Source organism: Lissotriton vulgaris, chromosome 7, assembly GCF_964263255.1.
Source record: "Lissotriton vulgaris chromosome 7, aLisVul1.2, whole genome shotgun sequence".
Lineage (NCBI taxonomy): Eukaryota > Metazoa > Chordata > Amphibia > Caudata > Salamandridae > Lissotriton > Lissotriton vulgaris.
This window is the reverse complement of record NC_141695.1, coordinates 1451390067-1451415726: the sequence shown is the minus strand read 5'-3', so window position 1 is coordinate 1451415726 and position 25660 is coordinate 1451390067. Positions and strand designations below refer to the sequence as shown.

Genomic DNA, 25660 nt, shown 5'->3' with positions numbered 1-25660 from the left:
CTGTAAACTGATTCTAACCTACCAGAATCCATAAAGAGTCCTCTTGGAAATGAGCAGGATTTAAAGGAGCATTGAAATAGAACCAGATTGAGGTTGAGCTCCTCATGAAGAGTTGTTCCAGAAACTTGCCTGAGTCTTTTCTCTCAAATCACCAAGCAGTGCAGTAGCAACTGATCAAATTCAAGCTAAAGAAATAGTCACAGCAGTAGCCATAACCATTAAAGAAAATAGACACCCACAAAGTAGTCCGAAACGGAAATCACCATCAGCAGTAGCTCACATCGAATAGTGTAGAAAGTGCTAAGGGAAAAAAGGGATGGTCGCAGAAAATGGGCTGAACCAATCTGAACAGCACTGGCTTAATTCTAATTGGGAACATGTATATTATTAATACAAAAGCATATGTAACAATCCATGCTGGTGTAGGTCAGCTTAAAACAATTAGGAGGGATCGTCTGATGGTTTGCTGCTTCTTCCTTCATTCCCACAGTAAACATAGTAAAACGGCAAGGTGCTATCTACATGTATCAACTTAGTTGCTAAACATGCATGGGCGTTAGCTTAACCCTAAGTTCCCAGGAGAACCCTGCAGTCTAAACTATTAATTAATCAGTATACCACTACATAACATATTCTAAAGGTGGAATCATTCTAGTTATAACCAATGAGATTAAGTTGTGTATAAAGTAATGATATCAAGATGCCGCATCAAATTGCATAAGATAAAGGCAGGTGGTACTATGCTATGTCTTCTGAAACAGACGCTGGTAGGTGTGCACAGGCATAATAGTCATTTGCATCCAGGGTATTAGTGTATTCTTGTACTAATCTACAGTAAACATTGGTAGAAAAGTTATCTTTCTTATAGCTCACATAAGAATATTTAAATAGATTTTGTTCAATAAGGTATGTATGCAGTTTAGTAGAATTTTTTACTTTTTGTTCTGTTAAATCCTATTAGTACTATAGAAATCATTATTACGAAAATTGAACACATTATATATTTACACTTATTTCTAATGGAACACATTTCTCGCTGTGTCAATTCTATGCTTCTTGAATTCAACATTTCTCTTTTTCTTTCTTTTGGTTACTTTGACAATATTAGTAATTAACTTTCATTTACTAATTAGACATTACTTAACTTTACACCGTGTTCTTCTAAAAAGTTATCTCTTCTCTTCTACTGCTCACTCAGGCCTAGGATGGTCTTCTGTAAAATAAAGACTAAAATACCAAAGGTCTAACAGCACAATTTGTTTTATCAATGAGTTCTTTTAGTGTTTCTTCTTTTTGTTCTTTCAATTCTTTTCCACTCAAGTTTTCAGATTGCTTTCAAGGGGTTTGTTGCAGTTCAGGATTCACTTTGCGCAACTCTTCCAAAGTGCCATTCAATGCGGTATTTACGTCGTATGACCACTCAGGTGCTGAGTATCTGCGAAAAGGCACACTAGCTCTTTTGGATCTTCTCAGAGTTTCTTGATTTGGTTCTATACCACTTTCATCACTAGACTCAGTTTATTTAGACATAGTCTCTGAAGTTCATGCTATTGACGAGCTTCTTCTCAGGTTTATGTGTACAAAGCTTTGTAGCCATTCAGTATGCCGCTTTACTCTCCTTGATCCAGTAGTCATTTCTTCACCTAGAAATTTTGTTGGTGCTGGCACAATTTCATTGACACTTCGTTCTGAGGATTAGTCTCTGCTTTCTTTTCATTAGAGACTTCGATTTCACTCGGTGTAACTTCAGGCACTTGAATATCTCATTCAGCTTGTTGATCTTCATCCTTCTCCTCCTCTTGCAGTTGCCCAGGTAACAAGTGCTGCTGGTCTGGGTGGTCTTGTGGGTGATGCAGTCATCAATGCTTTTCGTTCCAGTCTGGGAATCCATCACAATAACAGCAGTATATGTTGTTAAAATGACCTGCAAGTTTGCTTACCGTTTGTGCTCTAGACAATTCTTCTGAATTTGTTTCTTGATAATGAACCAATCACCAGGACTGAGGTCATTCTTGATGTGGATCTTGTGTTGCTGCCAAATCCTGATGAGAAATAGAACAGACCACATCAGCCATTCCCTTGCATAATCCAAAATAATATCATCAGTGATATTCAAGAGAGAATTTGCGGGAACAGAAGCTAATCTCATGGATCTGACTATGAGAATTTCATGTGGCCACAAACCAGTCTTCCTGTTGGGAGTACTTTGAGTACTCATTCACACCAAGAGTAGTGCATCTGGCCATTTTAGAGAAGCTGAAGCACAAACCTTAGCCAATCAAGACTTGATAGTCCGGTCCACCTGTTTGACTATTCCAGAAGCTTCAGGTCTGTAACTGCAGTGCAATCTTTGATCAATTTGTAATGCTGTGCAAATCATTTTCAGATTCTCATTATTAAAATGAGGTCCTCTATCTGAGTCATGAGATATCGACATTCCCTAACTGGGTATCAACTCACACAGTAACAGTTTTACTAGAGTGAGGCTATTGTTACCTCATGCCGGGTATGCTTCCACGCAGCTCAAGAAAATGCACACAGTGACCAGGAAGTAGCTCAGCCTGTTAAATACCAGCATCTCAAAAAAAGTCCATTTGCATTCTTTTGAACGGACCACCTGCTCTCCCTATGTGTGTCAGTTAAACATGTGTTCTAGTTCCTCCATTCATTTGTTGATATATTACACATCTGTAGCAAATTTCTTCAGCCAACATTAGAACTCTGAAATAGTATCAGCTTTGCCAAAAGACTCTCACCATGGAATTCCTACCTAAATATTTGTATCTATGCGAATACCATGTCATTGGAAACAACAAGCTATCGGGCAACACTGGTCAACCAGAAATCCAAATGATTTTTGCATTTTTCCCACAACCTGCTTTTATCCAACTCCTCTGTTCTGCCTCCGAAACATTTTTCTGCACTCTATTTAATTCATCCCATGTGTCAGTGAGTTTCATCAACATTGTGAATGAACTCTCCACCTCAGACACACATGTTAAATTTCCAATAAATATTCAGGCCAACAAAGCACAATACTGAGCAACTGAATCCACATATCTGTTTCCCATGACAACGTAACCATTACCACTTTGATGAGCTGCACATTTGTAACTTGCATCAGCACTTAAATCTCTGTGATCAGTAGGGGTTGCGTATGGTTGAGGTCTTGAAGCTTGCAACTGCTCTAGAATCTCATCCCCTGAAAAGTATATGTCTTATCCCCATCTTTCTTTTGGTGATTGTTTTTACTTCCCTTCTTAGCTGTTTCCATAGTAACAGCTGGATATAATCTTGTTCCCTCTTACACCTACACTGTTCTTCATCCCATTGAGCATCCGCACAATTTTGCACCACTCGTTTTGTCCTTCTCTGGTATTTTTCCCTTTCCTTGCAGCCTTTTCCCATACATGCAGAGCTTCATATTGAGTGGGACTAGGTGGTGGCTTCATCTCATACAATTTACCTTTCAAATTATAAAGAATATTGGTATTAAATGACCAGTATCTAGGAAAACTCAATGCACCTCCTTTCTCAGTGATTCTGCTACATTGACGTAGCCAAGAACAAGTATGTAGCCCATGCTTAGTTGTCATAAAAATGTGCTAGCGTACCTTTGGTAGGTGCCTCTTAACTTTTCCATACCAAAATAATAGCATCCCCTCTTACTAAACGCTTACGTTTTAAAAAACATTTCATTTTTGCAATGCAACTAGAGACAAGGCAAGCTTCAACCCAATATATTTGTTTTGTTCCGTATATATCAAGTTTTAATATACCAATCCAATTAAGACTACTAGTTTCCCAGTTTTTGTTGTCAAATCCAAATATGTTATTTACTTACTTTTAATCCAATCCCAGTGTTACACCCTGACATCACCAACCAATCCCAGTGTGAAAGCACACCAACCGACCAAACTCAGTGAAAACAGTATGACTTATGGTCTCACTCCTTGCAGCAATTCACTCTCCTTTACAATTTCTCTCGCAATCGCACAACGGCCACTTAAAAACTTGAAACTCCTTCTTGTTTTCTCTACTAAAGAAATAACAGTATTATAATCACTTAAGTATTTCCCACAACTGACAGTGACTTCCTGACCCGTGTGAAATCACCCAAATCAATGCAGATACCCCCGTTTGAGCATTTAGGTTCAACTAACACCTATCAAATTTAACTAATTGCAACAATGTTTAATGTCTCTATGTCAATCGTATGGGTGATGGTACCTCACACACTACACCTTGTCCTGCAAATAAGTCTTCTATTCAATTCCATGTATGTCTCTATGTATACCCTGGGATTTTCAGACTACAGCAAATCTGAATTCTTCAATTTATTTTCTTCAACAGCTTCTTAACACTTATTTTCACTCGCTCTTTCATACTCACAACACCACTGTCTAAACCAAAACATAACAACCATAAACAAAACATCATCCTACTACTGCTTACAACTTCAAACTGCAACTACTTTCTAGTACCTCCTTGTCAGATCTTCAAATCCTGGACATTGGATTCAACAATCTGGTCTTTTATTTTGACTTGGTAATTATTTAATAGCTCAATTCAGGGTGTGAACCATATCTCCGCTACCAGAAACTGCTGGCATGGAATTGTTTAATTTAATTAGTTCAACCAATGACTTACAATAGGGGTCTCCAGCTTCACAACAAAATCTTCTTCTCTGCAATGGATCTTTGCCACTATTTTAGAATGGAGAATCCATAAAAAACATCTCAATAAACATCATCAATTCAGTCATTTAGTTCAGTCAATGATGAGAGTTTTGGATCAGTTCTGAAAACCTTTATTTATGTATTAGTTTAGTATATTGTTTCTCTTTATTTCAAATTAGTAAATAAGAAACATGCGTTTAGAGAAATATCCAGAAAATCATGGCTAGGTCAATCAAGAAAATGAAAGAATGTTCCATAAAGGAAACACGCCCCTATTCTACTCTTATCAGAAGCTAACCTACCAGAACCGGTAAAGAGTCTTTTTGGAAAATAGCAAGATTTAAAGGTGCATTGAAATGGAATCAGATTGAGGTTGAATCCTCATATAGAGTAGTTCTAGAAACTCATCCGAATCGCTTCTCTCAAATCAGCATCAGCAAACAGTTGCAGTAGCAACTGTTCAAAGTTAAGCTAAGAAAATAGTCACAACAGTAGCCATAACCTTTAAAGAAAAGAGACACCCACAAAGTAGTAGGCAACAGAAATCACCCTCAACCGTAGCTCACAGCATATAGAGTAGAAAGTCCTAAGGGAAGGAAAGGGGTGTTCGCAGAAGAATATCCTGGACCAGTCTGGACAGCACTGACTAAATTCTAACTAGGAACGTATATATTATAAACCCAAATACATATGTAAGAATCCATGCTGGTTTTAGGTCACCTTAAGGCAATGAGTCTAGTTTGTCTAATGGTCTGCTGCTTCTTCCTTCATTCACACAGTAAACGTACAAAGTCAGCAAGGTTCTATCTACAAGTGTCAACTTAGTCGCCAAATATTCATGTGCATTAGCTTTACTTCGAGTTCCCATCAGAACCCTGCAGTCTAAACTATTAGCTATTCAGTTTTCACTGCGTAACAATGAACTATTCTAAAGGCAGAAACATACTTGCTGCAATTTACGGGCCCGATTCACAGAACTAACTTAAGACAAAATCCTAATCCTTTGGTATTCACAGAAGGCACTTACTCATTTCGGTATTCACTTCTTAGTTTAGGAGTAGTAAAGTTAGGAGTCCTAACTTTAATACTCCTAAATTGAGAGAAATCCTAACTTTAAGACTTTCGGTATTCACAGAAGGCGTTTAGGGGTCCTAAAGGTAGGAGTCCTAACTTTACTACTCCTAAACTGAGAAAAATTCTAACTTTAAGACTTTCGGTATTCACAGTAGGCATTTAGGAGTCCTAAAATAGGAGTCCTAACTTTACTACTCCTAAACTGAGAAAAATCCTAACTTTAAGTCTTTCGGTATTCACAGATGCCATTTAGGAGTCCTAAAGTTACGACTCCTAACTTCTGCGAATACTGAAATGAGTAAGTGCCTTTTGTGAATACCAACATGAGTAAGTGCCTTCTGTGAAAAACAAAATGGTAGTACGTTTAGGATTTTGTCTTAAATTAGTTCTGTGAAATTCTAGTCCGACCTGGTAGTGTAACTATGATAAAAATGAGTGCTTAGTGTAAAAATCATGCACATTTAAGAAAAGGCAAATTTTCCTGCATTTCATTCTATTAGGCATTTTCGTTTTAATGTATAGAGTAAATGATGGCACTTATTTTAAGCTAAATTTAAGTTAAATTCTCCTGTTCTATCAGTACTTAGAGATTGGCTTTCAGATATGGAGAAAATCTTGCTACAAGACCTCTACAATATTGACAAATATTTGTGGAGTGTATCCTTAGTCTTGCATTTAATGCATATAATCCGGAGGGCACATAAAACAATATTGATTTCATAATTAATTATATGGATTGGCAAATTTCAGTTGTACATTTCTACAATATTTTGCAGAACTTTTCATTGTGCTGATCACCCCATGTCATATATATATTTTGCAGAAAACAATGACGCTCGCCCAATTTGCTTTTATTTTTCTTAATCATTTATTGCAAAATATGGGCCTGCACCAACCTCCCATAACTTTTCTTTTTACAGATAGCAGCCATCTAGAGATGAACCCACCAACAATGACCATCCAGACCCATCCTTACAGAAGCTGTGAGCCAGTGGAGATGTCTTACTCAAGGGGTCAGTTCCAGCCTGCCATCCGTGTAGCGGATCTCCTACAGCACATCACACAGATGAAGCGAGGCCAGGGCTATGGCTTTAAAGAAGAATATGAGGTACGAACATGGGATGTCATTGGCTGTGATGGTAGCAAGAAAGCGCACAATAAATTATTAGGAAAAGATTGCAATAATTTGTGGCTTTATAGCTGATGGCTAAACTCTGGACCCTGTTTTATGGGTCAGATCACAAGTGGCTGGGAATAAAATCATGTAGTTTGCCCACCACTGGATTACCTTCAATGGCGAGGGTGTCAATAATTCTGTGGATGAGCAAATAAAAAGAATTACACATTTTTGGAGAATAGCATCCTGTCTGTGCCGAAACCTGTGTGACAGATAAAAACCAGGGGGCATATTACCAAGCAATAGCGATAATTATCGCTATTGCTTGGTTAGAGATAAAAGATTATCGCAGAGCTGCGGCGATTTTTATCGCAGATAAACCTTGGTATTACCAAGGTTTATTGCAAATGCGATAAAATCTGCAATAATGCATGAATATCGCTGAAAAGTCCGCGATATTCATGCATTACCGAGCTAATGCTCTTAGCCATGTTATCCACCTACCATTGGATAAGATGGCTAAGAACTGCTCAGGGGCAGGTGTTAGCTTTTGGAGATATTCGCGCTTAGCGCGAATATCTCCAAAAGTTGGTAATAGGAGATAGCGATGTTAGCGACTGTTTCCAGTCGCTAACATCTTGGCACGCCCACTTTGCATGTCATTAGTGATAAATATCACTGACATGCAAAGCGGGGCCCAAGATGGTCGCTATCTCCTACTAGCTGTCGCTAACTGGTGTTAGCGACAGCTAGGTAATAGGGAGATAATTTTATCTCTGCTTTCTTGGCTTTTAAAGCCCAAAAAGCGGAGATAAACCCCCTTGATAATATTCCCCCGGGAATTCTGATGAACCGAGTAACTTTAGTTACAAGGCCTATCTGAAATTATGGTCCACCTGCAATCTAGACCTATAAAAACGAATATCTTTTTTTGAAACCCCCATATCCCTTCATTTATATAATTTGTGTCTTTATGTTAATATTAATATAATGTATGCCAATAGAGAAAGAGATAAGAACTTTGGGGTTGCAGGAATGTCAGACTTTAAAAAATGTAGAGCCATGTTTTTGCCCCGACATCAGTTCTGTTATTTCTGTGCATTTCAACACTGATCCAGAGACTTACCCTCTGCGATTTTTCCCTGTGTTTTTTTTTAAACTAATTCTCTTCATACTCTCTTCTATTGTGTAGTGCTCTCAGAAATTAGAGTTTATGCACTTCACTCCTGCCATTGGCTGATGTTAATTTTATACCTTCTGCATTTGGCGTTTAGGCCCACGGCGTAACTCTATGTCATGCAAGAAATGTGACTTCATGCACACCAAACCCATTAAGCAGTGGGAGAAAGAACTATTCATGGGGTGCACATGTTGAGTGCAGGCTCAGCACTGACTTCTCTTGAGATCAGAGTCGAGATTATGTTCTTCTCCCTCATTGAAATTCTCAAAGTAGAAGAAACATAAGAAAAGGGTTGGTTGCCTCACCTTATCCCAATTCCAGTAGAGTTTTCCTTTGAGCTAAGGTTGGTCGACATCACTCTTAAAGTTTTTTCACTGACCCCAGGGAGGGGTCCACATATGATCACAGGCCTAAACCATAGTTAGGTACCAGTCAAGGCCTCATTGTCGATGGTAATCGCAACATTGTTTCAGGCACCAACGCCATAACCCTTCTCAACTATCTGGCATTTGGGAACCGACCCAGTTCAATTCCTACATGCAATGATGCCATTATTTCATATCTCTTCATTTCCCTCTGGTGTGTCTGCAGGAAGGACCCATAGATCCCCTTAGCCCCCGATTGTGATACTGCTGGCAGAATTTTCATCTCTGACAATGGTCCCAGATGCCATGCCATGTAGCACCCTGCAGCACAGGCTAGAGTTGTCCAGTATTTTGCCACTGCATCTCCATCTCCGTTGGGGGTTTCATTTCCACCTGTACCCCAGTGCTGATTCAAACACTGTCTCTGCTGTCACATATTCAGGAGGCCCTTCCTTTCAGTCTAAAGGTATTCTGATGTGATCTAGAAGGGAGTGGCAATGCATGCCAGAAGAGAACAGATAGAGTACCCAGCAGGGCCCTGAGCTGTGGATCGAGTACTGGCAGACAAGCTGCTTGCTCCACAGCATGAGTCGGCTCCGTAATTATGAGCACTGGTAAACTGGTGCATCCGATTCGTCCACACAGGAGCCGTTTTCGCCTCTACAGCTGACAATCACATTGCCAAGTGATCGGTTTACGCCGACTATGCTCCACAGCCCCTGGGAATAGTGGAAACGATCTTAATGATAATGATGACCGATGCACTACCATGAAACCCTCAGCCATGCCCCCTTTAATGGACAGATCAGTCAAAGATTTAATCTCTGAGGGCCATCAGTTTTCCACATTATTGGTACAGTTGGGACAGCTTACAGCTGGCATATTTATCCAAATTCACTTGATCTTGTAAAATAGAAAGAGGACAGAAGGAAGAGCAGCGACCATCTAGGCATGGGCACATTCCCACTAGCCCTTAACCACACCAAATGAATGGAAGACTGGAAATCTTAATTGAGCGCTGATTATTTATGTTTTTGTGCAATAGTTCTTCAATTAAATCAAAGGAATCAAGTAATATATTAGGTGGGTTCAATAAAACACCATTCAGAACCCCAAGTATATAAATGTTCTCATTCCATCCCCAGTCTCAAATAGTCTATCATCAGACCATACTCTGCCCCCACCATGGCTACAACCATTACCAGCCCTACGATAGGCTCACTCTCACAGGTATGTTTCAATGCCTTTAAGATTACTTACTCCCTAACATCACAAAAAAATGCTGCTAACAAACTCAAACACAATATAATCAAAAGACACTAAATGCTTATATCCGACACATATTTCTCTATGTCTAATGGCAACATCATAAACGACCTAATCTTCTTCACGAACAGAAGGGCCCAATGGAGGAAAACCCTCATATCCTTCTTTCAGGTCAAGCAGATAAGGAAAACACCTCATGGTTTTAGGCTTACCATTACTTCCTCTCCAATCTTCAAAGCTGATCTCACCATTACCATTTACAACAATGGGATCGTACTCACTCAGTCATTGGACCAAAATCTAGAGCAGTTTGACAAACTCTTTATAAAGATTAAAAAATCATTGGCTAACAATACAACTCCCATGCGACAAGACCTAACTCTAGCAACCACAAGGGCACACTATTGCGCTGCTCCACCTAGTTCGCAGAATGCTCCACCCAGTTCTCGGACAGCAAGCCAGATACTCGGTGTCTCCCCCATCAGGATGCCCTCCCAAGACATAACCTCTCCCCTCTCAGTTGTAGCTCATTCAGCCTGGTCCCTCTAACCCTTCCTCAGTGACTGAACACACAGGACCGACATCACCGTTACACCTTTATCCTAACACAACTAATTATCCTACAAACACCTCCACTACATCACACTACTTGTCTCCTAAAAACTTCCCATCCCCTGCCACTCCTTCCAATCACGGTACAAAAGGGGTGGTGATGGACGGAGCATCTGACTCAATCAAACACTCACACCCAGTCAAAAGATCTGGGTTTAATCCATCACCGTTCTTTAGCCCACTCTGCCACCCCAGTTCAGACATGGCTATATGCAAATCAGTCTGACCCTGTGCCTCATGGGAACAGTCCAGCCCGAACTGCCAAGCCATGTCTTCCCTGGACCGGAAACAAGCTTTCGAGGACTGGTTTCTGGCATTCCAGCCGTCTTCAGTCCGGCTTGCTTGAATCCAGTGGCAAAGTGAGCAAGGGACTCGCGTCTGAGCATACCCTGCCACACTTATGGCGGCCAAAAGCGGTACAAAAGGTGGTGGTAGTGGACGGAGCATCTGAACCATTCAAACACTCAAACCCAGTCAAAAGATCTGGGTTTAATCCATCACCGTTCTTTAGCCCACTCTGCCACCCCAGTTCAGACATGGCTATATGCAAATCAGTCTGACCCTGTGCCTCACGGGAACAGTCCAGCCCGAACTGCCAAGCCATGCCTTTCCTGGACCTGAAACAAGCTTCTGAGACCGGTTTCTGGCATTCCAGCCGTCTTCAGCCCGGCTTGCTTGAATCCAGTGGCAAAGTGAGCAAGGGACTCATGTCTGAGCATACCCTGCCACACTTATGGCGGCCAAAAGCGGTACAAAACGGGGTGGTAATGGACGGAGCATCTGAACCAATCAAACACTCACACCCAGTCAAAAGATCTGGGTTTAATCCATCACCGTTCTTTAGCCCACTCTGCCACCCCAGTTCAGACATGGCTATATGCAAATCAGTCTGACCCTGTGCCTCATGGGAACAGTCCAGCCCGAACTGCCAAGCCATGCCTTCCCTGGACCGGAAACAAGCTTCCGAGGACCGCTTTCCGGCATTCCAGCCGTCTTCAGCCCGGCTTGCTTGAATCCAGTGGCAAAGTGAGCAAGGGACTCACGTCTGAGCATACCCTGCCACACTTATGGCGGCCAAAAGCGGTACAAAAGGGGGTGGTAATGGACGGAGCATCTGAATCAATCAAACACTCACACCCAGTCAAAAGATCTGGGTTTAGACGGCTGGAATGCCGGAAATCGGACCTCGGAAGCTTGTTTCTGGTCCAGGGTAGGCATGGCTTGGCAGTTCGGGCTGGACTGTTCCCATGAGGCACTCACCATCTAGCAGGCTCTCTCAACACCAGCACCTAGAACCTGCTGACTATGAGTAGAGTGTCCACCTGGACATGGTTCGGGACAACATTATCTTCAGAGCACTCCACAGGTGGCTATCTATGTTGCTTGTGAGAATGCACCATACCCACAGTTTTTTGCCCTGTAATTTCCATTGCAGAGAGCCGTGGGAGATATTTTACACTTGATTTGGATTGTTCTGCTTTACTACACATTTTCCTCATACCCTCAATTCCAACAATATTGAGGGACCTGCACCAAGGCTGGTTCCTGCTATTCTGATTATCCAAGATAGGCTGTGGAGGATTTGATATGCAGGCCTCTGCATCTCTTTCTCTGTGTTCCATTCTCTAACTACCCCTCACAGTACAACTTCTCTCCCAATCCCAACTATTCTCCAAAGCTCAAATTCATGCCTGGAGATTGAGCGGCCACATGTAAACCTTTCCCACCTACCACCAAAGGTGGTTAACAACATCTTGTCATCTCATCCCCCCTATGTATGTAGGATGGTGGAACCATTTTGTGCCCTTGTGTGCAGATCAGAATGTAGACTCCTTAAAGGCACACCTGGCTGATGTGTTGAGGTTTCCATACAGATTTGCTGTGCAGAAAAGCTCAGACAGGGAGAAACCTGAATCTTCAGTCTAGCAGCAAGGCACCTTGGTCAGATCCACTTGGCATATTTGTCCCAGTCCTCTGAAAATCTTTGAAGGTCAAAAAGTCTAAGTCCCAGGTTTTAAACAATGTTAGAAGAGGGCTTGGGGTCAAGATTCACTCCATCAGATGCCACTAGCAGGTTTTAGGGCAGGTCCAGCTGGAACTGTTCAAGGGGGCTCTTAAAGGAAATGCTTCTTGAAGCTTTTTGTTGCCCTGTAGTTTAGCAAAAGGTCAACCAACCGAACCTTGGAGTTAGCTTCCTTGTCCTTGGTGTAAAGTTGAAGAAAGTCCAGCCCCTAAGGTCTCCTCACAGGACTCAAATAGCAGGTAAGGTACTTCTTCTGTTCTTCCACAGGTTCAGAATGTTCTGAAAAAGGTGCACGTGCACAGGAGTGCCACACTTATGTCAGGCATTAGTCTGTGGGTGGGGGTGACTCCTATCGCTCTAAACAACATGATACAAGTTCTAGGGGCACCCTTACCCACGTTTGCAGCAGTTCCTGTGTGTCCTACTGAAAACCATCCCACAGTGCCCCTCATTTCCTAAATTTAGAAGCCCTAGTTCAGAGCCAAAGGGCCCACCTTGGGGTGTTGCAGGGCAATGAACAGTCCCCACCTGCTTAGTGCCGTCAAACCAGTTCTGAGGGCAGCTCCCTTGACACTGGGTTTGGCGCCTGCCTGGATGGGGAAAAGATTTATTTTGACAGATTGGGTTTCAGTTTTAAAAAGCATCTGCCACCTCTTGTGCCAGGCCTGGAGTCATGCTTACATGGTCACACTAGTAAATGGCACAGTATTGCTGTAGTCCGTGGGTGAGATATATCTTTCCTAGTCATGTGTGTATGTTGCACTACATATATTGCGGATGTATAGGCCAGTTAAATAGGTCAATTAGATGTTTATCAATATGACATGTTTTAGAGGGTCACAGCACATACAATAGGGTCACCAGTCCACAAAAAAATAGGGTGATCAGGTAAAAAGAGGCAATTTTCACACATCTGTTCCACTGAATTGTCTTCTCTTACAGTTAACCATGAGCTGGATTTTCTGTTATAATTATCATCTTAGTTCCAGCAATATCACGGAGGGTTGAGCTTGTGGCCCTACCTAATCAATAACTGTGTTTAGGCTTTCACGGTCTCCACAGTGAATATGTATGCAACACTTTACATATAACACGCATCAAGTGAGTTTATTTTCGTATGTATTGGCCAATCAGAAAACCCAATTTTTTTTGTGGGTCAGAAAACCCTGCCCCATTAATATTTGACTGATTGGGAAGGTAAGACTTACTCTTACCTTACCACCGGCAGAGACTCTATGAGATCCTAGTTACCCTGATGAAGGCCCAATACCCTTATTGGCCTATTAAAGGGCCTGAAACATGTGGTAGGAAGGATGACTGTGACATAACATCTCTATACTTGTACTGTTGATTTTTAAACTGACCCCGTATACCCCTGGAATAAAGGTATTTGAGTTGGATTCAAACTGAGGTCATTTTATTTAAATATTTGGGATCTCTTACCTATCCAGTACTATTTATTTTGATATCCCTTTTGAGGTTGAGATCACGGTGGGAATATACTGCCAAGGTGGGACAGAATTGCCTGCGATGAAGCATGACACAATGAGGTGGGTTAGGCTTTCCCATACATTATCTTTGATATTATCTTTATAGGACAGTGGCACTTTTCCAGTTGGTATAGTGCAAATATTACTACCATATGTTTTGTGGATACTGATGTGTGTGGAGTGCATATGATAGTATTTGGTATCCTCTTCCTCTCTACTTTGGATATAAACTCCCCACACCCTCCCCTGCATATCTGTGCACACACACACACATACACACACACACACACACACACACACACACACACACTCTCTCTCTCATGCTCAGATGCAGGTAGAGGTGCATGTCTGACAACTCTCCTTAACGAAACATACATAGTAAAAAAAAGAAGAAGAGATATACACGCAAATACCAACAACGCAGATATTCCTTGAGACATCAACAACAAATAAGAACATCTACTAAAAAAACTATGCACAACAATACAAAAATGACATCCATGCCTTTGTCTTCCCTCATGCCCTCTCACGGATTCATCTGTATTTCTCGCAAAAACTAACTCACAAATCAACATATCTTGTATTATCAGCATTATGATACATCTCCCTGATAGATCTAGAAATGAATGCCAACACACAGATCCCTAAATATATCAATATGCACTGGAACACACAAACACACTCAGTCTCTTCCCAATAGAAAATATAGACACACATATTAACTCAGATAAATGACCACAGATTCATAGGCACATTGGAATCCAGAAGCACTCAGAGATAAACCACGCAACGTTTCCAATTTATATGTACAGACCCATGTATAAAGACTACATACACACAGCTACATGCCAAACCCCCACACAAATAATTTTTATACTAATGCACATGCACCAGCATACATACTAACACACAAACATACACTGAAGTACACAAGTGGTAGAGGAAGAGCCTGAGAGTCAAGGAGATCTTTATTGTTTGATATTGTTAATCAATCAATCAATTATTTATAAAGCATGGAAAATCACTCGTGAGGGTCTCAAGGCTTAGCTGCTGCATGGTCTTGGGTCCATTCCTGAATTACTGGAGTGACGAGGTGGTCCTGTGGTGCAGGGGAAGGTTGTTCCAGGCTTTGCCCGCCTGGTGCGAGAAAGAGCGTCCTCTGATGTTGGCTCGGCGGATCCAGGGAGTGTCTGCAAGGAAGAGGGACAGATCATAGGTGTCTGGTCGGTTGGTGGAATGTCCTGCATTTGTAGATGTATACGGGTCCTTCGTTGTGCAGTGCTTTGAATGCGTTGGTCAGCATGTTGAACTGGCATATCTTCTGGACCGGGAGGCACTGTAGCTTCTTGAGGTGGGGTGAGATGTGGGTCTTTCTGAGGAGGTCGAAGATAAGTCTTGCTGCTGAGTTTTGTATTGTCTGTAGTCTGCTTAGGAGGTATTCAGTCATTTCTATGTAGAGTATGTTCCCATAATCCAGCCTGCTGGTGATGAGAGCCTGAGTGATGGTCCTTCTGTTGTTGAATAAGAACCTACAGAAAATATTGTGAAGCATGTGGAAGCAGGCGGATGAGACTGCATGTTCCTATTTGTTCATACATAGTTTGCAGTCCAAGATGATGCCAAAGTTGAGGGGATGGTATGTCCAGATGCGCCGAGTTCTGCAGACCACTATGTGTCATTCCATGGTGCGGTGTTGTTTCCAAACATGAGGACTTCCATCTTGTCCATGTTGAGTTTGAGACACTTATCCTTCATCCAGTCGGTGTTGTTAATCATACATAGGTGGAAGTTGGCTCTGGTGGTGGAGGAGTCTTCTGACAGGCAGAGTATGATCTGGGTGCCCTTGATGTAGGAGATGATGTTAAATCCATGCAATCTGACGGTGTTAGCCAGGGGGGCCATGTAGGTGTTGAAGAGGTTGGGGCTGAGGGACAATCCTTAGGGGATGCTGCAGATGATTTTCTTTGGTTCCGAAGTGAATGTGGGAAGATAGATGTTCTGGGTTCTTCCAGTGAGGTATGAGACAATCCATTTGAGGGCGTCTTCCTGGCCTCCGATGTTGTGGGGTCTATTGAGCAAGATGTGATGGAAGATGCTGTCAAAAGTGGCTGACAGGTCCAGGAGACTGAGGACTGCAATTGCACTGTGGTCCAGGTGGCCAAGATGCCGTTGGTGGCTGCCATCAAGGCTGTTTCGGTTCTGCGGTTTGCTTGAAATCCTGGTTGAGAGGGGTCCAGGAGGTTGTTGTGTTCCAGGTGTTCGGTGAGTTTCTAGTTTATTTCCTTCTTTAGAATCTGTGCTGGAAATGGGAGCAGAGAGATGGGCTGGTAGTTCTGCTGGGCCAGCCGATGGTTTCTTCAGGAGGAGCCTCACTTCAGTGTGTTTCCAGTCCTCAGGATAGGATGCTGAGGTGATGGAGATGTTCAGGACTTTCTTGAGCTTGTTGCCAATTATCTTGCTCCAAAGGTTGAAGATGTGGTGGGGACAGGATTTCATGGGTGCTCCTGAGTGCATTGAGTTCATGATGGAGATTGTGGCATGAATTGTGAAAGGGTCCCAGTGGGTGAACAGGTGTTCGGAATTTGTGTTCGTGGGAGTGAGCAGGTTGATGCTGTCGGCGGAGGGGGATTGGGGTTTGAGGTTTTCGGAGATTTTAACTGCATAGATTTTTTCAATGCACTGTGTTCCATATTGAATGGGTGTTCACCACAATGCTGCAAGTAGGGTATGTGTTGTGGAACAATAAAGAGTTTATCTAAATTATATTGTTAATATATGTTCTGTTGGGTATACGTGTAACCACATCTTGATCTGCATATATCGATTGTAAATTGTGTAGCGAGTTAATTATATTTCCCACAGTGCAATTTATCTGGTTGCAAGAAAGCTCACATTCACATTATGGGGCTTTTCCAACTGATTATAACCTTTCTGGGTTCAAAATAAAGGTGCTATTAGAGAGTATGTGTCAGTGCACTCTCCATATGCTGCTTGCAAGAATCAAAAGCTACTTGTTTCCCTTGATCTAAATCTTTGCAGCATCTATGATTGTGCTAAAGATTTTGGCAGGTGCGCTATTTTTGCTTAATTTTACTTTTGATACACACAGTCCAAGAATTCAAGGTGCCTTTACTGTTTTTGCCAAGCCCAGCTTGTGATATGTTAATTTCATTGAAATTTGCAGATCATGACTACTGGTGAGCTAGACAATCTATCTGCAGACCAAAGTCCAGAAAGTGTCACTATATGGCTATTAACGACTATATTCATTTGTAACTGTGTGACTGCACCCAAAAATTTGACCGAGCTATTACTTTAGAGACACAGTGATTGCTGTTAACACAATCAATTTTACTGAAAATGTTAATTTCAATTTTCCATTAATCACGTATTTGGTTTGTTTTATGATGTCACTCCATCATTTTTCACAGCACAAAGCTGCCATGTGTTTCACCCATAAGGGAGGATTTTCTCAGGACATTTTTATATTTTTTTTCGGAAATAGATGCAGCGGAACTGAATGAAGGAGCATATTTGCAAGGAAATGGCGGAACGCAGCTCTGGGTACCCCCTGTGTTTTCCCCAGTGCTGCCGCTAAAAATAGCTGCCTAGTGCCATTATGTACACCCTTGCGCCATAGTGCAAGGGTGCCTGAATTGCAGGGAATGATTGTTTATGTGCAGGAAGGTGTCCTTTCTTACACATAAACAATCAATAATGGCAATTAGTTGACTCTATGTGTGCTGCTTTCTGCAGCACATATAGAAGTAGCAAATTGTCATTATTTAATGATTGTTTATTTGCAGGAAAGGACACCTTCCTGCGCACAAACAATCATTGAAGGTATTTTGCTCTTTTTATGTGTGATGCAGAATGCAGCACACCTAGTAAATGCAAAAATAAGGAGAAATAAAAGTATTTCTCCTCGTTTGTCAATCAAACGCTTGCTATTGCAGGATGTTCGTTTTTGCTGCTGCTTCAGATTACAGATCCTTGTAAATCTGGGGACGCGTAAAAAATCAATGGCTGTTGTGGTGGAAAGCTGGCAGCCACACCCATTGCATAACCCTTTCATGCAGAAAACTGCGTGAAAGGGTACCATTTTTACAAAGTGGCGTTAAGCCAAAAAAAGTGGCTAAACTCCACTTTGTAAATATGGTGCAAGGCATTGCACCATCAAAAAGCCATAAAAAGTGAAGTTCTGTTGGCATAATCCCCTTGTAAATATGCCCCTAAGTGTATTTTTTCGTTGTATTTACACTGTACCATTATTTTATATATGCTCTTCTGAAGAGTAAAACGTTCATTGATAGTTCTTCGCACTACGACATACATCCCAAACCTTAGAAAATCATCAGTCAAATGTATTTCCATGAAATACACTGCAGGCCAGGGCTATGTGCTCCCCTTGGTTTCAAACCTGGATTTACAGTGCTGCTTTTCAGTCTTGCTTCTGAGGTAGAAACAGCATTGAATCTTTTCCCTCTTCTTTTTACCGATATATGGTTGTAATTCCACCTCAGATTCCATTGATTTGAAGGGCTAAAGCCGATACGTTTGAAAAATCGCATGATCCATTTTGATCAATCAATGAAGATGCTATTTGCAGCTGAATCTTGCAAGGAAGATCATTGTATTTCTTGAGGCACTCCAGAACAGCACGGTTGAGAGCACTTGTTTTGTCAGGCCAGATACTATAATGCCATAGGCTCAGGTATCCCAAGTGGATGAGACAAATATTAAAGAAGGTGAAGAGCAAAAAGGCCAGAGTCACCAAAAGTCATGAATAGAGCAATCATAATAGTTGAATTGGCTGCCAATAAAACACCATATGCGGGCAGAGCATGAGGCCAGATTACGCCATAGCTGCCTACATTGGAAAAGAAGAGACAGGTTCAAGTCTTGGCATCGACTAAACATCCTGTGATTCTGGGCAAAACATTTAATCTCCCCATGCCTAAAAATATATTGTGTAATCTTGCGTAATGTAAATGATGCTCATGTAAAGTGCTCCAATACCTTCGGGTCGATTTCATGCTATATAAAACTGTGAAACATAAAGATAAAAACATGTAATAAAATTATGTGGTTCAACATCCTTTGCCAGGCACACAAAGGCTTTTGGGATACTGACCCACAATATCACAAGAACTCCTTTCTCACATATACAAATCATGCAAATCTTGGCTAGCTCATCTCTAAAGATCTTTAAATGAGGTTGCAAGGAGGAGGGATCTTGGGACACTACTTTCGTTACACTGTAAATAGGCAATGCGACGAAAGTTGCACCCACCAAAAACACACATTGAATTTCTAACGTATTTGTTCAATTATCTCAGTTCAACTGTCTGTTGAAGATTCCTGCTGGACTGAAAAACAAGCTTTGAAGCAACCTAGGGGACACAATGACCTTGGTAAACAGGTCACTTTTAGCATAGCACAATGCAACATACCATAACCTATCGAAGCATAGCATAACAGATCATTTAAAATCTGGTTGTGAATATGCCTTTTCCGAAAGAATTCTAAACTAGAAAAACTATTCGTAACGAAAGCATTTGCTTTCTCTTTATAGAGGGAAGACATTTTAAAATATTGCAAAATATGTAAAACATTGAGCACTTTTACTATTTGTTGTTTTACCAGTTTATTTTTAAAGTAATATGATGCAGCTGATTATGGAAACATTAATGAATGTATAAATGATTAAATAAAAAATAGCATTAAAGCATTGAAGTAGATCTGTTCCATAAAACTACAATGCGTTTGGGACAACTGTAGGCAGCACTGCACTACTTTAACACATACTGTTAGGGTGGATTATTTCTATGTACAGCTTACACTTCCTTGTCAGACAATTCTCTCACTCTCTCCTCTGGTATGCAAGGATCCTGCATCCGCAGTCAGTGTGGGGGGTGGGGGGGAGTGTACTTTTTTTCCATCTGCTGGCATTGGCATCATGGTTCAACAGAGTATAATTTTTGCATGTTTATTTACCTATATACTTTTTCTGATTCTTTTCTCTTACATTTGTACTATTATTTGTGCTTTTACCCCAAGCATTTATTGATATTAATTTAATTTTCCATAAATATACCTTTTCAGATTTTTTTATTATCCTTTTCTTCACGTATTTCGCTTAATTATTTGGTGATTGATTTTCCAGTGTTACTTTTTTCTATTTGTTTTCACTTTCCATTTTTAAAGAACTAAGGGCCAGATGTACGACCTGCCAAATAGCGACAAGTAAATTGCGCCGCTTTTTCGACTTGCAATTTGCGACTCGCTATTTGACATGTATAACAGTGCCTTGGACACTGTTTGCGATTCCCAATGGGGTCACAAAATGTGAGGTTTATGAATATTTATGAGCCACTTGCATTTTGCGAACCCATTTGGAATGGTTGGCCCTACCAGGGATTGTGGCCTGCTGGGCTCAGCAGACCACCATGTCTGGGACTGCTTTTAAATAAAGCAGCTTTTTTTTTTTAAATGCAACCCGTTTTCCTTAAAGGAAAACAGGATGCATTAAAAAAAGTTTTAATTTCATTTTTTGAGGGCAGGCAGTGGTTCCTGGGACCACTGCCTGCCCTTAAAAAATTATTGTGCATGCATTTGCAAATGGGAAGGGGTCCTCTGGGGACCCCTTCTTCCAATTTGCGAATGCATTACCACCTACTTGAAGTAGGTGGTAATTTGCGAGTGTTTTGCAACAGTAAGTGCGGTTGCATAACATTAGTATATGGCTATGGAGTTGCTATTTGGAAGGGAACGCACCTTCCAAATACCGAGTAGCAAAACAGTATTTTCGCCTGTTGCAATTTTTTTGCGACTTGCAAAATACAGTTTGTACATGGGCCCATGACCTATTTGCGCACGCTAAAAACCGTCATACATCTGGCCCTAGGTTATTGTTATTTTCCGTTAATTTGGTCAGAGTTGGCTTGTTTCAGTATGATTTACCTATATTCTTTTTTTATTATTTATTGCAATTTGCGATATTTTCTCTGGTTTCTGCTTATTACTTTTGTATTTATTTTTTTAATTTATCATTTAAACGCATGTGACTTTTTGGTGAATACATACATTCAAAGGTCAGGTAAAGGTCCCTAAAATCTTTGACAAAATAATTGCATATGCATATACCAAAATAAATATATATTTGCTAAACAATGTAAAATATTCAGGTTTAAGCAAAAGAATGGTGGACGCCTCTTAATGGCCAGTTATGCCCACCCTGATTACCAGATATTTCTTTACAAAGCAGCCATTACATAAATCTCCTTCTGATCGTCATCAAGGGTGACAATACAGGTACAACTTTTCTTCTATAATATTCATTAAACAAAGATGTAAGCAGGTGCTATCCTCAATCTGACTATAGCAAATAAAACAATAAAAAATGATAGATGGTTTCCACCAAGAAAGATCAAGTGGGCACGCTCTTTCTACTCAGGCAATACCTTTCCATTCCCCTTTTATCGCATTTATGGTAATTGAACAAAAAGGGAATTGGTATGAATAGAATAAAATATAACATCTTCATAGAACCTCAGATAATTCTGACTATTTCTGTTTTTAGCGTAGGTGAGAGAAATGCTGTGATGACAAGGATGTATGGGGTTTACACGAGCTAGCTAACAGCATCTCCTTGAGAGTTCTCTAAGGCAGATTGACACGACATACAATAATGACAGTTTATCATTTCAATATCTGCAAAAATATGGAGCATTGTCATTATCCCAAACTGCCTCTGGAACTTTACTGCTCATGGTACCTTGGAAGACCATTGTCATCAGACACGCTGTCATTCAGAGCAGTTCCATCACCAATGCTGTTATTGTCTTTTTGTAGTGATTGAGTGGTGAATACAGCACAATGTAAATAATAGTGGCATATAACAGTGGCATAGGACTCAAAGGTATCCATTCCTATAACTTATGCTGAGCATCCTCTCTCACTCTGGTCTGTTACAATATGTTTTTTTCAACAACAATAAAATATGATGATAAAACCATTAAGCTCCTCATTTAGACATCATCCTATCACCAACAAGTCGATTAAAAATAATATCAATATACCAGATGGGGGAGGCTCGCCCACATCATGTGGCATGCTTCATCATTGTTTTACTCACCCTACTCTGGTAAGAGGAGACTACCAGGGCAGAGTCAACCTCAATCATTTGGAGATCTTTTTTATAAACAACTGATTGGATAAAAGCAGGATCCACGTAGACGGTAAATATACCTTGGGGTAAACCTAATGGAATTCTCTTTATTCGGAAGTACATCAGGTATGGTTAAAAACTAAATTACAGGTGATAATGGATATAAAGGTCCAGTCGTCTTGAGTTTGCCAACATGTTTCCTCCCACATTAGTGCCTAAGAGGTCAAAGTCATTCTTCAGGGCTCAAAGGATACCTTCTCCTGTGATAACTAATTATCTCACATACGTAGGACAAAATATTTCCTACCTCCACACTTGTCTTGGTACTGGCCTAGATGGAGAGAAAATAAACAAATGTAAAAAAAAATCAATTGTGTGTACTACTAATTGATCAATTCCTGCAATTCATGCAAATATCAATGTTGGTGGAGCAATCCAAGATGGTGCACACTAGTGTCACTGCACTACACTACAAGTATAAAATCAGTGCACAAGTGATGGTGAAGGAAACATGGACACATACATACTTATTAATCCTTACCCTAACTGTAGGAAATTGTGTTATTAGTTGATGGGGTTGAAACATACCTCAAGCAACAACCACAATTCCTCTCACGATGAAGTCACAAGAAATCCCAAATTAACCTGTGCTTTACCTTCTGGTTACTTGGCACAAAGTACTCAGGCTTAACTGGGAAGCAATGTGTAATTCAGCATAGCAAACAGTAATAAAGTGAAAACAAAACACAAGACAAATACCACATCAATTTTGAAAAATAGAATAAATTGTAATAAAGTATTTGAGATAAAAGCTACAAAAGTCCAATTAGTAGAACCAAGGATATTCAATTTTAAAAATTTCAGGTGCGTATGGTGCCTAAAAGCACAAAGCGTCACTTAGGGTTATCTAGTTGTGCGAGACCCGGAAAAAAGTCACAAGTTCAGGCTGGTTGCGATGGAGGTCGGCCAGATACAGGGACCAGTGTATTCCAGCTGTCGAAGTTACATTATAAATTCCACAGCTAGAAGGTACATACATGGTGGAAGGGGCTGTGAGGAGCAGAGAGTGTATTGTGGATCCTCGTAGCTGAATCGCAAAGAGCAGGCCAGGTAACACAGATGGTCTTCGCTGTTGCGGACGGGTCTTGTTGGGCGTTGCATATGGTCATTGCTCAAGATTCGCATTGGTGGCCACTGCTGGCTGTGAATGCTCTAGTGCATAGTGCAGACCTCATGTTGCAGATTAGTACTGGCAGTTGCTGCAGAAAGAAGATTTGGGCCGGCAATCTTGTTGCAATCAGACCCACTCACTGTTGCAAAGAGCCAAACAACTGCAGGATTTCTCCTTGTCTTGAAGGCGATGCTCAACAGATGCCCCACCAAGGGTCCAGGAACAGAGGAGCACTTCGTGGATTTCAGGAACTCACTTCCGCAGAGGCCAGCAGGGCTCAAGAAGGTCCAGTTGCAGATTCTGTGCAGGTCCAGGCCCCAAATCAGCTGGGCAGATATAGCGAGGTCTATGGAGCTTGTTAGGTCCACGTAGCTCCGAACAAGAGGTCAGTCCGATGATCCTCAGAGTCACGTGAGCCTGGGATGAAGGGTGCAGGTCCAGTCTTCCTTCTTAGCAAGCAGTGCAGCAGTCAGTAGGGCAGCAGAGTAGCTGGGCAGCAGAGTAGAAGTCCTTCTGACAACAGAGCAACAAAGCAGTCCTTCTGTAGTATCCAGAGATGTACTGAATAACTGGGTCTGAGGGCCCAATATTTATGCTTAGCGACAACTTTGGAGTACATGAATGTCCCGGAGGTTTGAGTGGAATTTCATGCCTCCATGTCCTGCCAGTATTTTTGGCGGGACAATAGGCTGGTGTAAAACCGTTTGTGTTGGCGCTGAGGGAGAACCTTTGTAATGTGGAAGTGTGGTAGGTTACACCTCCTCTCCATAATCAAGTCAGAAATAGCCCATCCTGCCAAGAACTTGCCCTGCTTGGCCTCACTGTCTGGGAGCAATATACAAAGACGAACTTCCAGCTACACCTAGTCCTGTGACTCAGGACACAGGCTGCAGGCTCCAAATGGATAGTACAAGAAATGGCAACTTTCTAAAAGTAGCATTATGAGACATGTGACTTAAAATCCAAATTTACCATTAAAGAGGGCTTTAAAATACAATTCTGGAAGAGAGTGGATACCTGCCACCTCAGGGAGTGCAAAGCTCTAGAAGCTTCCTCCACTTTAACCTCTGTGACGCAGTGCAAATTCCGCCGCGGTGCGGCAGAATTTGATGCATGTGCAGTTTGGATGGCCCCTGGCTGTCCGACGCACACGCCCACCATGATGTCAGATGGCCGAGCGCCGTCCGACGCATCAAAGAAGTTCAAGTGGGCACCAGGTATAAATGTTGGACCTCAGACCCCAACTCTTAAGTACACTATGGACCTGTGGAAGACTCTGCGGGGAAGAATGACTGACACGTTGCTGGACTGCTGCCCTGAAGGACTGCTTCCCTGCTGTTCTGGCCTGCTGCCCTGTTGCCTCCTTGCATGGCTGAGAAGGACTGGACCTGCAGCCTGTACCCAGGACCATCAGAGTAATTCCAATGACTAGTCTCTTTTAATCAGTACCTAGGCTCTGCAACTGTGAATCTGTGAATCTTACCCTGTCAAGTGTTGCCACCCTAATACTGGACCAATGGAAGTGGGCCTAAAGGTGCTCTTCCAGCCCATCTCTGGACCCAGCAGACACCTGTCCATCTCCTCTGCTGTGTGGCGCAACCGTGAGCAGAACTAATGCATCCCCTTTGCTGCATGGACTTTTCTGATGCAAGGACTTCTCTTTGGAGCCTACAACTTAATTGGAACTGCCACTGCACGACGCATAAACCTGACATAGGTATTCGCATCACAAGTCTCTCGACGACAACAGCCTTGATGATGCTGTAGGACACCGTATCGCAAGCGCTGTGGCTTTTTCGGAACCAGCTGTTGCACGATGCTTCCTCAATGCAGGATTTCACATTGCAAGCCCTCTCATAAACTGCCTCCTCAACGATGAAACAGGACCTAACATCCATGCCTTGCAGCTCCTTGGAACCAATGCTTAATGATACATCTCAAACCAGGACTTCGCATCTCCTCTGCTGCACATTGCATCCTCGACTCTGGACTCCACAGTTTTTCAAAAACAGGACTTAAGGTACTTTTGTTCAGTGGACCTAGATAGGTCCCTCTAGCTGGCCCGCGCCCCATCGCTGTCAGCCTGAACTCGTGACTTTGACCTGGCCTAGCGCAATCAGATATCCACAGTTGGTGCTTGCTGCTTTTTGGCACGATTTTCTTTACAATCTTTAAAATGGCATATCCCTGGTTCAACTGATTGGATTTTTGTTGTTTTGGTCTTGATTAATTCAATAAAATACATCCTGTTTCACTAAATTGGTATGGCATTTTTCTTGTGTGGTATTTACACTTTATGACTGTTTGAACCGCTTCTTAAATACTGTACACATTGCCTCTATGTTATGCCTCACTGCTCTTTGCAAACTACCTGAGAGATGAACACAAGTTAATTTGGGGTTTACATGTGTCTCACTCTGGCAAGGACTATGACTCATGCTTCAGTAGGATTTCTTCCATTTCAACTGGTATCCTACTTTCACACCATAAGGGAGTGGTAGGCCTTGCAGTAG

The 25660-nt window shown here is 41.6% G+C and overlaps 1 protein-coding gene across 1 annotated transcript in view; it reads left to right on the top strand.

The window, feature by feature from the left end:
• PTPRT (protein tyrosine phosphatase receptor type T) overlaps nt 1-25660 on the top strand; it is a 1692228-nt gene that overhangs the window by 1429548 nt on the left and 237020 nt on the right. Inside the window, exon 21 of the mRNA XM_086932257.1 lies at nt 6674-6861. Coding sequence (XP_086788383.1) covers nt 6674-6861 — 188 coding nt within the window. The remainder of the gene's footprint in view (nt 1-6673; nt 6862-25660) is intronic.